Here is a 13,365-nt window from a genome sequence, read left to right as displayed (position 1 = left end):
TGTCAAGCAAACAGAAGCTGGAAACAAACTGGGGCAGCAATTCTAGCATGTAATCGGCAAACTTCAAAACAAAATTAGACGAAATGAAAATGTTCCACATAGTTAAAGAAACAGGCTGGGCACATGGCTTGGTCAGCAGAGTGCTTATGCAGCATGCGGCAGTCTCTGAACTCATTAGTCAGCATGAGGAAAAAGTCACCACCATTGAACCAGAAAAATTAATAATAAAAGTCATTTGAGCTGAGGATGTAGCTCAGTTGGTAGGGTGCTTGCCTGGCATCCACAAGGTTCTGGGTTGATCCCGAGCACCAGAGAAACCAGACATTTAGTACACATGCAAGTTCAGTGTCACCCTGGCTACATAGTGAAATAAAGGGCAGCCTGGGCTACATTTTCAAGGGATTCAACACTCTCTTCTGACCTCCGTTAACACCAGGACACAGACGTGCATTCAGAAAGACCTTCCCTAATCCCCCCAGACAAAATTAATTTAAAAAATGATTGTAGAGAGAATCTCTTGTGTACTGTGTGGAAGGATCACCTGTCAATAAAAATCGATGGCCTATGAGCAAAAGGCAGGAAATAAGAGATGGGACATCTGGGAGAGAGAGAGGAACTTTGGGAGTTAGTCAGGTATGGGAAGACTCACCACTCGGACCTATGATACTACGAGAGGTAACTAACCAGCCATGTGGCAGACGCAGAATAGAATAAATGGCTATACAAGTTTATGAGCTAGTCAGAGAACAAGCCCAAAAGCTGGTGGCCTATAAATAAATAAGCCTTTGAGTAATTTTTCAGGAATTGAGGGGCAGGTGGGAAAGCCCGAGGTTACAGATGGTCTACCTCATGAGTCCCAGACAAGCCAAGCTCTGTCTAAGAATGTAACGTGTGTGTGTGTGTGTGTGTGTGTGTGTGTGTGTGCGCGCGCGCGCGCGCGCGCGTGCATGTGTACCTTTGCTTCCACACCTACAAAAGGGACACTCAGGAGATAATAAACACAGTGGACGGTCCCAATGCAGCAGTACTTAAATGCTCTGCTCAAATCTACATAGTGTATCCAAAATAAAAATCAACATAGAGGGGCTGAGGACATGGCTAGGTGTTAAAGGCACTTGCTGCTCTCCAGGGGATTGGGCTTGTTGCCCAGCACCCAGGTTGGGCAGGTCACAACCACCTAAACTCTAGAGGCTCCTACACTTTCTTCCAACCCATGGGTGCTGCATGCACGTACATATATAAACACACACACATGCACATTACTTAAAAAAATAATCTAGCAGCACGTGGTGACTTTAATTTCAGCACTCAAGAGGCAGAGGCAGGCAGATTTCTGAGTTTGAGGCTAGCCTGGTCTATATAGTGAGCTCCAATCTAGCCAGGGCTACATAGGGAAACTGTCTCAAAAAAATTTTTTTTAAACTACACCACAGATCAAATAGTTTTTTTCTTTTTGATAGACATTTTTTTTCTAAAATTTATTTATCTTATGTATGTGAGTACCTGTTGCTGTCTTCAGACATACCAGAAGAGGGCATCTGAACCCATTACAGATGGTTGTAAGCCACCGTGTGGTTGCTGGGATTTGAACTCAGGACCTTTGGAAGAATAGTCAGTGCTCTTAACCGCTGAGCCATCTCTCCAGCCCAGATCAAATAGACTTAACTGGTAACCACAGAGTATTTATTTCAACAGATATGGCGGACATATCTTCTCATGGAGCCTCCTCTAAAATGGACAACATTCTAGGCACAAAGCAAGTCTTAACACAAAAGATTCAAAATAATTTCATCTATCTTACCAGATCAAAATGCAATAAAAGTTGAAATTAACAGTGAAAGTGACCACACAGGCACTTGGAGACTGAGCGATGACACCGTTAAATGACTGGTGAGGAAAAGGAGGTGGGGTAGCTATAAGAAAAAGTTTACAACAATAGTAAGTACTTCGTTGAAAACCAGTGTGTGCCAGGTGCACGCCTTTGATCTCAGCACTCGGGAGGGAGGCAGATCTCTGTGAGTTTGAGGCCAGCCTAGTCTATAGAGTGAGTTCCAGGACAAGGACAGCTAGAGCTACTCAGAGAAACCCTGTCTCAAAAAAACCAACCAAACCAACCACACTAAAACCAACCAGACTGAAGCAGTGATGAAAGCATACCACAGCTCTGCAAACTCTACGAACCTTTCCAGAAGAGCGCACAGCCCCCCTGAAGCGGTTCCCCATCAGAGAGGGAAGCTCACTACTGAGGTTGCGCTACAAAGTCAGTTCTATCCTGATGCCAAATTAGGCAAGAGTCCAACAGAGAACAAAACTGCAGCCCAGTCTCTCTGATTCACTGGGACATAAGAATTATCAACAAATACTTGCAGGCCAAACTCAAGAATACATTATGGTCATCACACACCATTATCCAAGGTGGTTTCATCCAGGTGTGCAAGGTTGAATGTGTGCCAATCAATAAATGTAATGCAGCGTGTAAATATATATCAAGGGCAATGGTATGATCACCTCAACAGCCGCAGAGAAAGCTCAAGCTCCTCCATGACCATAGTGTGGACCACAATAGGAATAGAAGAATCATACGTCAGCACAGTAGGCCCACAGTATACTAAATGAGGAAAACTGAAAGGGGCGTGCGTCACAGTGCCTGACCTCAAACTACACTACATCCTAGGACACAACAGGAGACCAGTGGAACAGGATAGCAGACCCGAGCGGGCCAATGTGCTGCACACCTATATTATTATTCCCAGCACTCAGGAAGCAGAAGCCAGAGGATCAGGAGTTCCAGACTAGTCTCAGATGGTGGGAGTGTGGGGGAAGAGAGGGGGAGAGAGACAGAAAATGAAGAGTAACAATAACAAGTGCTGTCAAGGATGTGGGGAAGGAGGCATGGTTACTCACTGCTGGTTGGAATATAAACCTGGTGCAGCCATTACAGAAGTCAATGTGGACATTCCTCAGAAACTACGTGCCTAGCCATGTTTACAGATGAATCAAAATCATGACATCTGCCAGAAAATGGCAGAACTGTACATCTTTATGTTAAGCCAGATTCAGAAAGGCAAATACTTCACATTTTCTCACATCCATGAAAATAGGAAGGGGCCATGTTCAGGGAGGAAGAGACCTTAACGGACAGGGCGCTTAGAAGGGAGAGGGGAACGGAGCATGGCAGAGAGTGGAAAAGGGATACTTACTCATGGAGGAAGGACCCCAGCAAGGGCATGGGCACCGTTGGGTTGAGCTAGAAGGTACAGGCTTACTGTGCAAGCCAGGCAGTCCCAGTTCAATCCCCAGGACCCACACTAAGGGGAAGAGAACCAACTCCAGAGCTGCCCTCTGATCTCCAGCACCCATGGAATGTGTACCCCCACTATGCACACACATACTACTGCTAATAAAGAAAAGGGGGCACAGAGAGGACAGAGGGACAGTGGGGAAGCTGTACTTATGAAAATGCCACAAGGAAGCCCATCACTTTGTATACCAGCTCAGATTCTTTTAAAAGACAGATAGAAGGAACGTGGGAAATAACCATACATATAAAATATAGATAACAGCCAGGCACAGCAGCACATGCCTTTAACCCAGAACTCCAGAGGGAGAGGCAGGAGGACCTCTATGAGTCTGAGGTCTACATAGAAAATTCTAGGCTAGGGTTATCTAGTGGGACCCTACCTCAAATAAACACACACACACACACACACACACACACATTTCTAGAAAGAGACCAAAAGTCACATAAAGGAAAATAAAAACCCTGACTAAAGATTACATTTGCTGAAGTAATTGCTCGTGCTCTACCCACACGCATCCCAGGCCTGGCCCTTCACTGCATTTAAACATCCCCTCACAGTGTGAGGAACATAACATACAAAGTGTCACTACAAACTGCGGGAGAATGTGGAGAAAAGGGAGAAGACAGCCATGGGTCTCAGTCTACCACTGGGGCTCTTCTCAAAATCTATGAAGTCAGGCTGGCCTGGAACTCACTCTTCTGTCTGGCACAGGTCTATTTCCTAGTGTCACAGTTGAGGAGACAGCCTGGTATCAAGGGCCAGAGGGCAGCAACGGTGTCAAATACCCTCCAACACACGGAGGAGCTCTGTCAGGACTCAGTGCAAGAACACTGGGACAGCACACCCAATGCCCTGGGCACCATCCCTAACACGGGGAAGAAGAAATGTCAAGGCTGAGAAGGATCAGGGCCCCACATGCTCTGAATAAATGACTAAATCCTCCACCCTGGGCTTTGGGTGCCAGCCGACTTGGGGAGCACAACAGGGCTTTGAGGTGACTTCCACCAAGCACCAGGGTCTCCTCCTCTTTTCTCTGAAGTGGTCCCATTCACACTTCCCACCCTCTACCTCATGAAGTCTGGCCTGGAAGTCCGGGGACAGCAAGCTTCCTTTTGTGACAGGAACTACTGTGGGAAGCCATTTTGGCTGAAATCCAGGAGTAGTTAATGTTATCTACTAATTCCAATGGTCACTGTCTGGCCAGGACCAACTTCAGTCTATACAACCCACCTCCGCCTGGTCTCTGCTGCCCTATAGAGACCCCCAGGCTCTTAGGTGGTCTGGCCCAAGGGGGCTGTAGAGTGTGGCACCTACTCACAGTTAAAGATGTCCCCAGGCCTAGACGGCTGAGAATGGAGATCCACCAGCTCAGCGGTTTGTCAGGAATGAATCCCTGCAGGAAAAGCCCAGCCTGCCCAATCTCGGCGGGTCACTCATTCGCTGACTCGGTCGCTTAGCAAGCACTGCGTTCACTACCCACATGCTAGGCTACATCTAGACCGACATGCCTCCTGCCCTACTGAGGGGCAGACACTGCCTCCAGGAAAGCCCACTTGCTACAGGCTTGCTTTCTTCCCAAACGCCGCTGCTCAAGGAACTCCTGTGTTGACCGCAGGCCTCGGGCTTTCAGCAACTTCTCCAAAACCTTACAGCCAGGAGCCCTCCCTCCCAACCATGGCTCTCCTCATGGGCACCTCTGGGGATCCTGGTGCTTCCCAGGCCACACAGAAACGCCTGTGTGGCCAGCGGGCTTAGCGTCCAGGTGGCCAGTCCCATGCTGATGGAGAACAGGGTGTGATGCTCCTTCCTGCAGCCAGATCCCTGGCATAGGGTGAAAGGATGGATGAGCAGGCCACAGAGTCAGCATGACCCAAGCCCACTGCAGCCTTGATGCAGCTGCCTGCTGGGATGTCAGCCCTGGGTAGACGGACCTGGTTAAAATCCTGAAGATGCCATTTTTGGGTGTGTGACCTTGCACAGGTCATCCCCTCTCTGAGCACAGGTTTCCCTCCTCTGTAAGTTGTGACATGACTCAGCTTTTCTTCCCTATGGTGTCTGAGAAGGGGAGGGCCACGGCTCCCTTCCTGTAACCAAAGACTGACCTTCTTCCCTCTGCAGGAAGGCACTCTGAGTCCACACTGTGTGGCTGTCACAAGACTGGTAAGTGGGAAATCTGAAGAGTCATAAAAGTCCTTGAGCCCCTAAGCCAGTGTTCCTCAAGCTTCATAATGCTGTGACCCTTCAATACATACAGTTCCTCATGTTGACCCCCCCAACCATAAACTTTTATTCTGCTTCATAACTGTAATTTTGTTATTGTTGTGAGTTGTAACAAAGAGCTGTGTTTTCTGATGGTCTTAGGCAATCCCTGTGAATAACGACCTACAAGTTGAGAAACCGTGCACAAGAAGTAATTGCCTTTCTAGTGGGCTTCAGAAGACAGGGCCTCTATCGCCCTCTGCTGGTCACTATGCTTTCTTCATCCTTCCTAGACAAAAGCTGTCTCCCAGAATGCAGGGCTCATTAGACCCTCCAGGAGTCAGAGGGGAGTTGAAGCAGTGGCTTGCACCAGAGCATCATGGAGGATGGGCCTTGGTCCCTACTCCATGTCCTGTACCTCCTATGCTCCCTGACCTGGCCAGTGGCTGTTGGGAAACAGGTCTCTGACACCCAAGTCACACTGTGTGCCCCGTTCCGCAGGCCACCTCCCCTTAACAGCCTACTGAGAAGCCTCTGCATCAGTTCCAGCTCCATGGTCCTATCCCTGCATCTCCTCCCTGACTCTGCTTCCAATCTCGTTCCTCTTGTTGTTGATGGCAGCCTGTCACTGCTGCGAGCCATGCAGCTCCCTGGCAGTGTCCTCTTCAGCTGCGGGTGCTTTTGCAAGCAACCCCGGGGCACACAGGCTGGCAGGAGCAGAGCCTGGTCCTCAGCATCTGCTATACAAGCAATGCAATGGGCGCTTACATGCTGGATCAGCGTCTCCACGATCTTGTAGCGGTCCGGCATGTGAGTCACCATGTCTGTCATGTTGTCTTCAGATGTCCTTACCAATGTTGGCCCGAAGACCAGAGCCAGGTTGCGGGGCTCCATCTAGGTTGGGAGGGGGAAAATCCCAGGATCATTGCTTTGAACATGACCTCCAGTGCCATTCTCTCCAGGTCACTGAGTCCACCACCCCCAACTCTGACATGTCCTTAGAGTAGGGGACGAACATCTCACATGGGCACAAAGAGGTTTGGTGAATACAGTTCAAGCCAGATGTTTAAAGTCTCTCATGTCCAGGCCTGGCAACCATGATCACTGCTCACCTCACAACAGGCCCACTGAGGGCAGCCCTGAGAGGTTAGTAGGAGCTGTGGGGATTCTAGTATGGGAGACTTGTTGGAGATTCTAGGGTATTTTAGAACTTACTTCTTTTTCTCCACTGTAGAGTCAAAAGACAAAGGCATGGATTAGGAAGATGCAGAGGGAAGGGATTGGAACTGACTCAGAAGCCACCCCCCAGCTCTTGGCCTCTCCATGGCCCTCAGGACACCGGGGCTGGCTCTATGAGGGAATACCTCTGGCCAGCTGCAGGCCAGGGTGCCAGGAAGAGAAGCCTTAGCAAGAGGGAGGGGTCACGGGGCCTCAATCCTGCAGAAGAAGCCCCAGTCCTTGTGCAGCCTTTGCTTCCAGACTCCATAGGGAGCAGCACACACACCTTGTTCTTCTCTGAGTGGTCAGCAATGGTCTTGAGATGGCCCACGAGGAATTTAAGTGTTTCATAGTAGTGTCCTGGGAGATCCCGGATCTAGAGGACAGGAGGAAGGAAAAGGGATCAGGTTGAGGTGATCTCTCCAATCCAGGCCCCACATACCCTAGAGGGACTCCCACCATCCCACTGTAGGGAGCTAAAATCCACCTTCCAACGCTTTTCCTTGGTACAGATGGGGAAACTGGGGTGGAAAGGGGCCTCTTCGAAGCCTCTGTGAGAAGGGCACCCAGATGCCCCCTCCCGCCTGATGTGCTTCATTTCCTCACCAGCTTCCGCAGAGTCTTCATCCTCTCCCTGGAATCCTCGATCCGATTGGCCTCGATGAAGTCATTGTATTTGTCTAGAACACAGGAAAGAGCCTCAGCGATGGGAGGAAACCCCTTCCCCACTCTTGGGAGCTGAGGATCCCAGCCAGGAGGGGAAGACATTGACGCAGCCTAAGGTGTTCATACGGGATGAAGTCCAGAGCTTTTTGCTGATCCCTGAAAAGGGGCCCCATCTCCCTACCTTTGTCCCTAGGCTAAGGATACCAAGACTCAGTACGTCAGAAGAAAAGAAGAGGAGCCTTCAGACTCCTGACCTGCCCCACCAGTCCCGAGGTTCCTAAAGATGTCCGCAGGGAACTGTAATACTGAAGGTAATAAGCCGTTCCCCCTACTCTCCCTGGGCCTGCAGCCTCTATCTGGTTAGCTGGGGCAACTTCAAAAAACAGGAGCTTAACATGGCCAGGTCCTCAGTACCACCCCCAGCACCTCAAGATATAAAACAAAGTTCATCAGGATGAGCCATATACAAGGACTGCCAAGATAACGATTTAGGGCTGGGGAGATGGCTCAGCGGGTGGAGTGCTTGCCCTACCAGCCCGGACCCAAATCTGGATCCACAGCATCACATAAAAAGCTTTGCTGTGGCAGCACGCCCTGTCACCCCAGTACTGGGAGCTCACTGGCTATTTAATCGTAGCTAACTGGCATGTCCTGGGTACTCACTGAGAGACCCTGATTCAGAAAATGAAATGAGTAATAGTTGAAGACATGGGATGTCAACCATTGGATTTTGAGGATGTACGCACAGGGCAGTGGAAAGGCCTGAGAGTCCCACAGGACAAAGGCAGTGTTGAAGGATGCAGGCTTTCCTGTATGCCTGGGACCAGGAAGAGAGAAACCATTTCCACCTCATGCAACACAAGTTAGTTTAGTTGTATGACACAGTCTAACATGTAGATTGAAATATCAAAGGTGAGGGGCTGTGAGCTGGCTCTGTGTCTAAAGGTGCTTGATGCCAAGTCTGAGACCCTGAGTTCAACCCCAGGGTTCCACGCATAGTAGAAAAGGAAAATTGAATCATGCAAGCTGTCCTTTGACCTCTACATGAATGACATGGCATGATTGTTTAACTGACTGACTAACAAACTAATTAAAACAATTTTTAAAAGATCAAAGGCAAGCTTGGCATGATGGCTCATACCTATAATCTCAGGGTTCAAGAGGCTGAGGCAGAACGATCTCTCTAAGTCTGAGACCAGCCTAAGCCAGAGTGAGAACCCGTCTCAAAAGAAAACAACCACAGTGGAAAAATATTTGTATAAGCACAGGGCTTAAATATGAAATACTCAATCCATTAAAGAAAGAGTAATTGTTTGGGCCTTTAAAAAAATACTGCTTTCAGCTGGGCTGTGGTGGCACACGCCTTTAATCCCAGCACTTGGGAGGCAGAGGCAGGTGGATTTCTGAGTTCGAGGCCAGCCTGGTCTACAGAGTGAGTTCCAGGTCAGCCAGGGCTACAAAGAGAAACTCTGTCTTGAAAAACCAAACAACCAAAAAATGTTTTCAGGATCTGTGAGGTGGCTCAGTGGGTAAATGAACTTGCTGTCAAGCCTAATGACCTGAGTTCAATCCCCAGCCCCACCTGGTGGAAGGAGAGTGGACTCTAGGAGGTTGACCTCTGACCTCCATATACATGTTATGGCTCCTCTCCTCCATACTCAATAAATAAATAAGTATAATTTTAAACACTGCTTTCAGCTTCTAAACTGAAAAGTCCAAAGGGAAATGCTAGCTGCCTGTGACGGTATACACCTGTGACCCCAACATCCAGAAGGCTGAGGCAGGAGGACTGTTTCAACTATGAAGTTAGCTGGGGGAGTATAGCAAGACCTTGTCAATGAAAAAAAAATTAAAAAGGCAGGGGTGGCCTTTAAACCCATCACTTGGGAGGCAGAGGCAGGCAGATTTCTGAGTTCAAGGCCAGCCTGGTCTACAGAGCGAGTTCCAGGACAGCCAGGGATATACAGAGAAACCCTGTCTCAAACAAAACAAAACAAAACAAAAAAGGCAGGGGTGGGGCTACAGAAATAACTGCAAAGATCAGCAAAGCTTAATGTATATCATATACAAAAAATTGTTCCTACAAATCAAGAGCAAACAAGATAACCCATTAAAAATATAGGTGTATAATAGGAACTACAGAGGAAATGGACAGAGTTGTAGAGAGAATTCTTGTGTATTGTATGGATGCATCACCTGTCAATTAAAAACCTATGTCCAATAGGAAAGGATAGAGTAGAGGGTGAAACATCCGGGAGGCAGAAAGAATTCTGGGATAGAGAGAAGCTCGGCTCGGGAGATTTGCCCCAGAAGATGTGACACTTGGTACCTAGGCATATGTAACCAGCCACGTGGCAGAATGTAGATTAGAGTCTAATGAAGGCTGATGAGATGTCCTGGCAGACAAAGCATCCGCTACCAAGCCTGAGAACCAAAGCTCAATCCCTAAGTTATGATGTAGTCAGAGAAGGGTCGAGCTATATGGCCCAGGTATTTGTAAATATATTTTGAGTCTGAGTCTTATTTCTGGGAGCATGAGTCTGGGAGGAAGAAGCAGGGCCTAACTTCTACACAGAGCCAATACACTAACAAAAAGAGGCTTGCATTCCCTAGAAGGCGATACACTGAAACAATAAGGAGACCATCCCCCCACTGACCATCAAAAGCTCCGGACACTAGTAACTAAGCTGGGGCTGCCGTCCAGCTGCAGAGTGCCCGTCCACAATGTGCAGGGCCCTGCATTTGATGCCCAGACTGCAGAAAAGCAAACTAACAAACAAGGTGTAGTGGCGCCTGTCTAGAATTCCAGATACTCAGGAGGTAGACAGGAGACAATCAGACTTCAAAGCCAGTCTGAGTAACTTAGTGTCTCAAACGAAACAATAAGAGGTTAGAGAGATGGCTCAGTGGTTAAAAGCACTTGTTGCCCTTACAGAGGACCAGGGTTCAATCCCATGGCTCACAACCATCTCTAACTCCAGCTCCAGGGGATCCAATGCCCTCTTCTAACCTCAAGAACCAAGCATAGACATACATGGCTGCAGAACACTCCCACAAGCAAAATAAAATAAATAAACCAAAAGAAAAAAGTAAAACAAAACATGAAGGCAGATGAGATGTCCTGGAAGATAAAGCATCCGCTACCAAGCCTGAGAACCACAGCTAAGACCAACAGGTTGGAAGGAAAGAGCCTCCACATATGGCACATGCACCCCTGCCCCACCTCCCACAAAAGAAATAAAATGTAATAATCCAGGCCATGGTGGTGCATACCTTTAATCCTAGCACTTAGTGGGGGATCTATAAGTTTGAGGCCAGCCTGGAATACAGAGCAAGTTCCAGAACAGACAGAGCTACACAGAGAAACCCTATCTCAGGAAAATAAAATAAAATAAAAACTGAACAAAACTGAATGGCACCCTGTTGAGAAGGTGACAGAGACATACTTGCACACTTGCTTGTGTGAATATGAACTCGGCCTCCTCCATGTGCAAGCCACACCAGCCCTTACAGAGACTGCCCTACCTCTCCACGATGCTCCACGCCTAAGAATCTACCTCCAGAACAGGTCCAGGCTTGTAAGGACAGATTCAAGGAAGGACAAGGCATGGTTTTAGCCGATCTAAATTCCCATCAGTAGAGGAGCCATTCGTAAAGCACAGGCTAGAGATCGGATTGTATCTCTCTCAGCAGTGAAGCTGTGACCTGCTCACACTGGCTGTGCAGACACAAAAGTATGTCTCTTTCCTATCTGTGCTGGGAATACCATGCCAGTGGCTTGAAGTATGTCACAGTGAGAGTATTCATACCACATAAACTGGAAAATGGAACACCCTGGGATTTCTCCCGCAGGGCCAGTTGTCAACATTCATCAGCGCAGCACTAAGTTCAGTGGCTCTACCCAGGGTGGGTCTGGGTGTCTCACCCACAGCCTCACAGCAGAAAGCTCAGGAAAGAAACACAATAGGTTGGCAGAACTGCTTTGTCTGTTCATGATTTTTGTTTTGTGTTGAGCTTTGAGACAGGGTCTCTAGACACAGCCCTGGCTGCCCTGGAACTCTATGTAGACCAGGCTGGCCTCGAACTCACAGAGATCCGTCTGCCTCTGCCTTCCGAGTACGGAGGCTAAAGGTATACGCTACCATACACTACTTGTAATTTTGTTTTTGAAACAGGCTTTTTTTTCTAGTTCTCTATGTAGCCCAGGCTAGCCTCAAAAGTGTCATCCTCCTGCCACAGCCTCCTGAGTGCTGGGATTGGAGGTATGTGCTGCTACACTTGTTCAAACTGATAATAATGGGTTAGAGATGGGTTTCTGGCCGGAAGCCTGTGGTGGAATGTGGCTGCCTGTGCCACACACAAGCTCTGTGACCTTAGCAAGTAACTGTACCCCTCTGAGCCCGTGTCTCGGCCTGTGAAGGAGTTTGATAACAGTCCCTGCTCCAGGACCTGTTACAGAGGACAGTGCTAGGCTACAGAGACTGCTCGGAGCATGGTCATGACCTCAGCAAGGGAGGTCGGAGTCAGGACTGATGGACAGATGGACAGGCTCGGTATTTCACATACACAAACATCTTTGGTGTTTTAAATATAATTTAAAAATACTTATAAAATAAATACTTATTAAAACCAACAACCCAGATCAAGAGAGAGTGTGTGGCGGGGAATGGAGTAGATAAGGCGCCCCTCCCAATCCCACGCACTGCTCACCATCAGTGAAGAGAGGCTCTGGCAGCTTGCGGAAGAAAGCCTTGAGCAGGCTGCTGATCACGTTGAGGTCCTGCCAGCGCTAAGGAAGAACAGAGACGTCAGGACACAGACAGGATCCCAGGGACCCACGTCCCCATGTCCATACCAGCTCTAGGACCAGCCAGGCCACCAAGTCCCCAGGCCACCATGCCTGTCCAGATCACATACTTGACTACAGCTAGCCCAGTGGGCTCAATACTGCCTGCCACAAGAAGCAAGAGGGCCCAAATGTGGGCAACAGAAGTCAGGGCAGCTACCCCACATAAGCACATGGGACACCTCCAGTGTGTCCATAAGTGCCAGGCCCAGCGCCTGCCTCCTGACCCTCCCCACCTAAGACTGAGCCTCTGAGCAGGCACATCCCCAAAGCCCAAGTGTCCACAGCACAGGGCTCACGTGCTGACTCCTTCCTGTCCCAGGCCCTTTTTGCACATGCTGTCCCCTAGGGCAACTCCCCACCCCACCCTGCACAGGAATGCCTCTTCACCCTGCCTCACTGCCAAAGTCCAAGCGGCCACTCTCAAATCCCACCACCGCACATTCTGTACCACACTCTGAAGTGCTTCCAAATGCTCCTTCCCTTGTCTTCACTATCTCCCATGAGACTGCGCTCTGAGGTGCCGGGATCCAAATGATCTAAGTCTGGGGTGGTTTTGTCCCCTGGGGGGTCTTCCATTTTCATGTGTGTGTATACATGAGCACGAGCTGGGAGTGCATGTGCTCATTTGTGCATGTGAAGGCCTGATCTTTCTCTACCACTCTTCCACCTTATTCAACGCGGCAGGGTGTCTCAGTCAAACTGAGAGCAACCACCGTGGCTACTCTCCTTAGCCAGTTTGCTCTGGAGATCCTGTCTCCACCTTTTGAAGACTGGTGAGCTACCATACCCACCCTGCATGTACATAGGTCCTGAGACTGCTCGGCGGACATTGTAACCACTGGTCCTTCTCCCGGCCCTTCTTTATTTCCTTTTTTTGTTTTGTTTTGTTTTTTGGGGTTTTTTTGTTTTGTTTTGTTTTTCAAGACAGGGTTTCTCTGTGTAGCCCTGGCTGTCCTGGAACTCACTCTATAGACCAGGCTAGACTCGAACTCAGATATCTGCCTGCCTCTGCCTCCCAACTGCTGGGATTAAAGGCATGCGCAACCACTACCCGGCTTTCCTTCCTCCCTCCCTCCCTCCTTCCCTTTCTCTCTCTCTCTCTGTCTCTGTCTCTCTCTCTCTCTCTCTCTC

At 48.9% G+C, this 13,365-nt stretch overlaps 1 protein-coding gene across 9 annotated transcripts in view; it reads right to left on the bottom strand.

Moving 5' to 3' along the window:
- Arhgap23 (Rho GTPase activating protein 23) overlaps positions 1 to 13,365 on the bottom strand; it is a 102,298-nt gene that overhangs the window by 21,828 nt on the left and 67,105 nt on the right. For all 9 annotated transcript variants that reach the window (XM_031354975.1, XM_031354973.1, XM_031354974.1 and 6 more), the window contains 4 exons: positions 12,096 to 12,174; positions 7,326 to 7,399; positions 7,006 to 7,095; positions 6,270 to 6,395 (listed from right to left, as the gene is read on the bottom strand). In XM_031354975.1, coding sequence (XP_031210835.1) covers positions 6,270 to 6,395; positions 7,006 to 7,095; positions 7,326 to 7,399; positions 12,096 to 12,174 — 369 coding nt within the window. The remainder of the gene's footprint in view (positions 1 to 6,269; positions 6,396 to 7,005; positions 7,096 to 7,325; positions 7,400 to 12,095; positions 12,175 to 13,365) is intronic.

Source organism: Mastomys coucha, unplaced genomic scaffold (genome assembly GCF_008632895.1).
Source record: "Mastomys coucha isolate ucsf_1 unplaced genomic scaffold, UCSF_Mcou_1 pScaffold5, whole genome shotgun sequence".
NCBI classification, from domain to species: Eukaryota; Metazoa; Chordata; class Mammalia; order Rodentia; family Muridae; genus Mastomys; species Mastomys coucha.
Note: the sequence above shows the minus strand (reverse complement) of the source record. Positions and strands in the feature narration are given on the sequence as shown.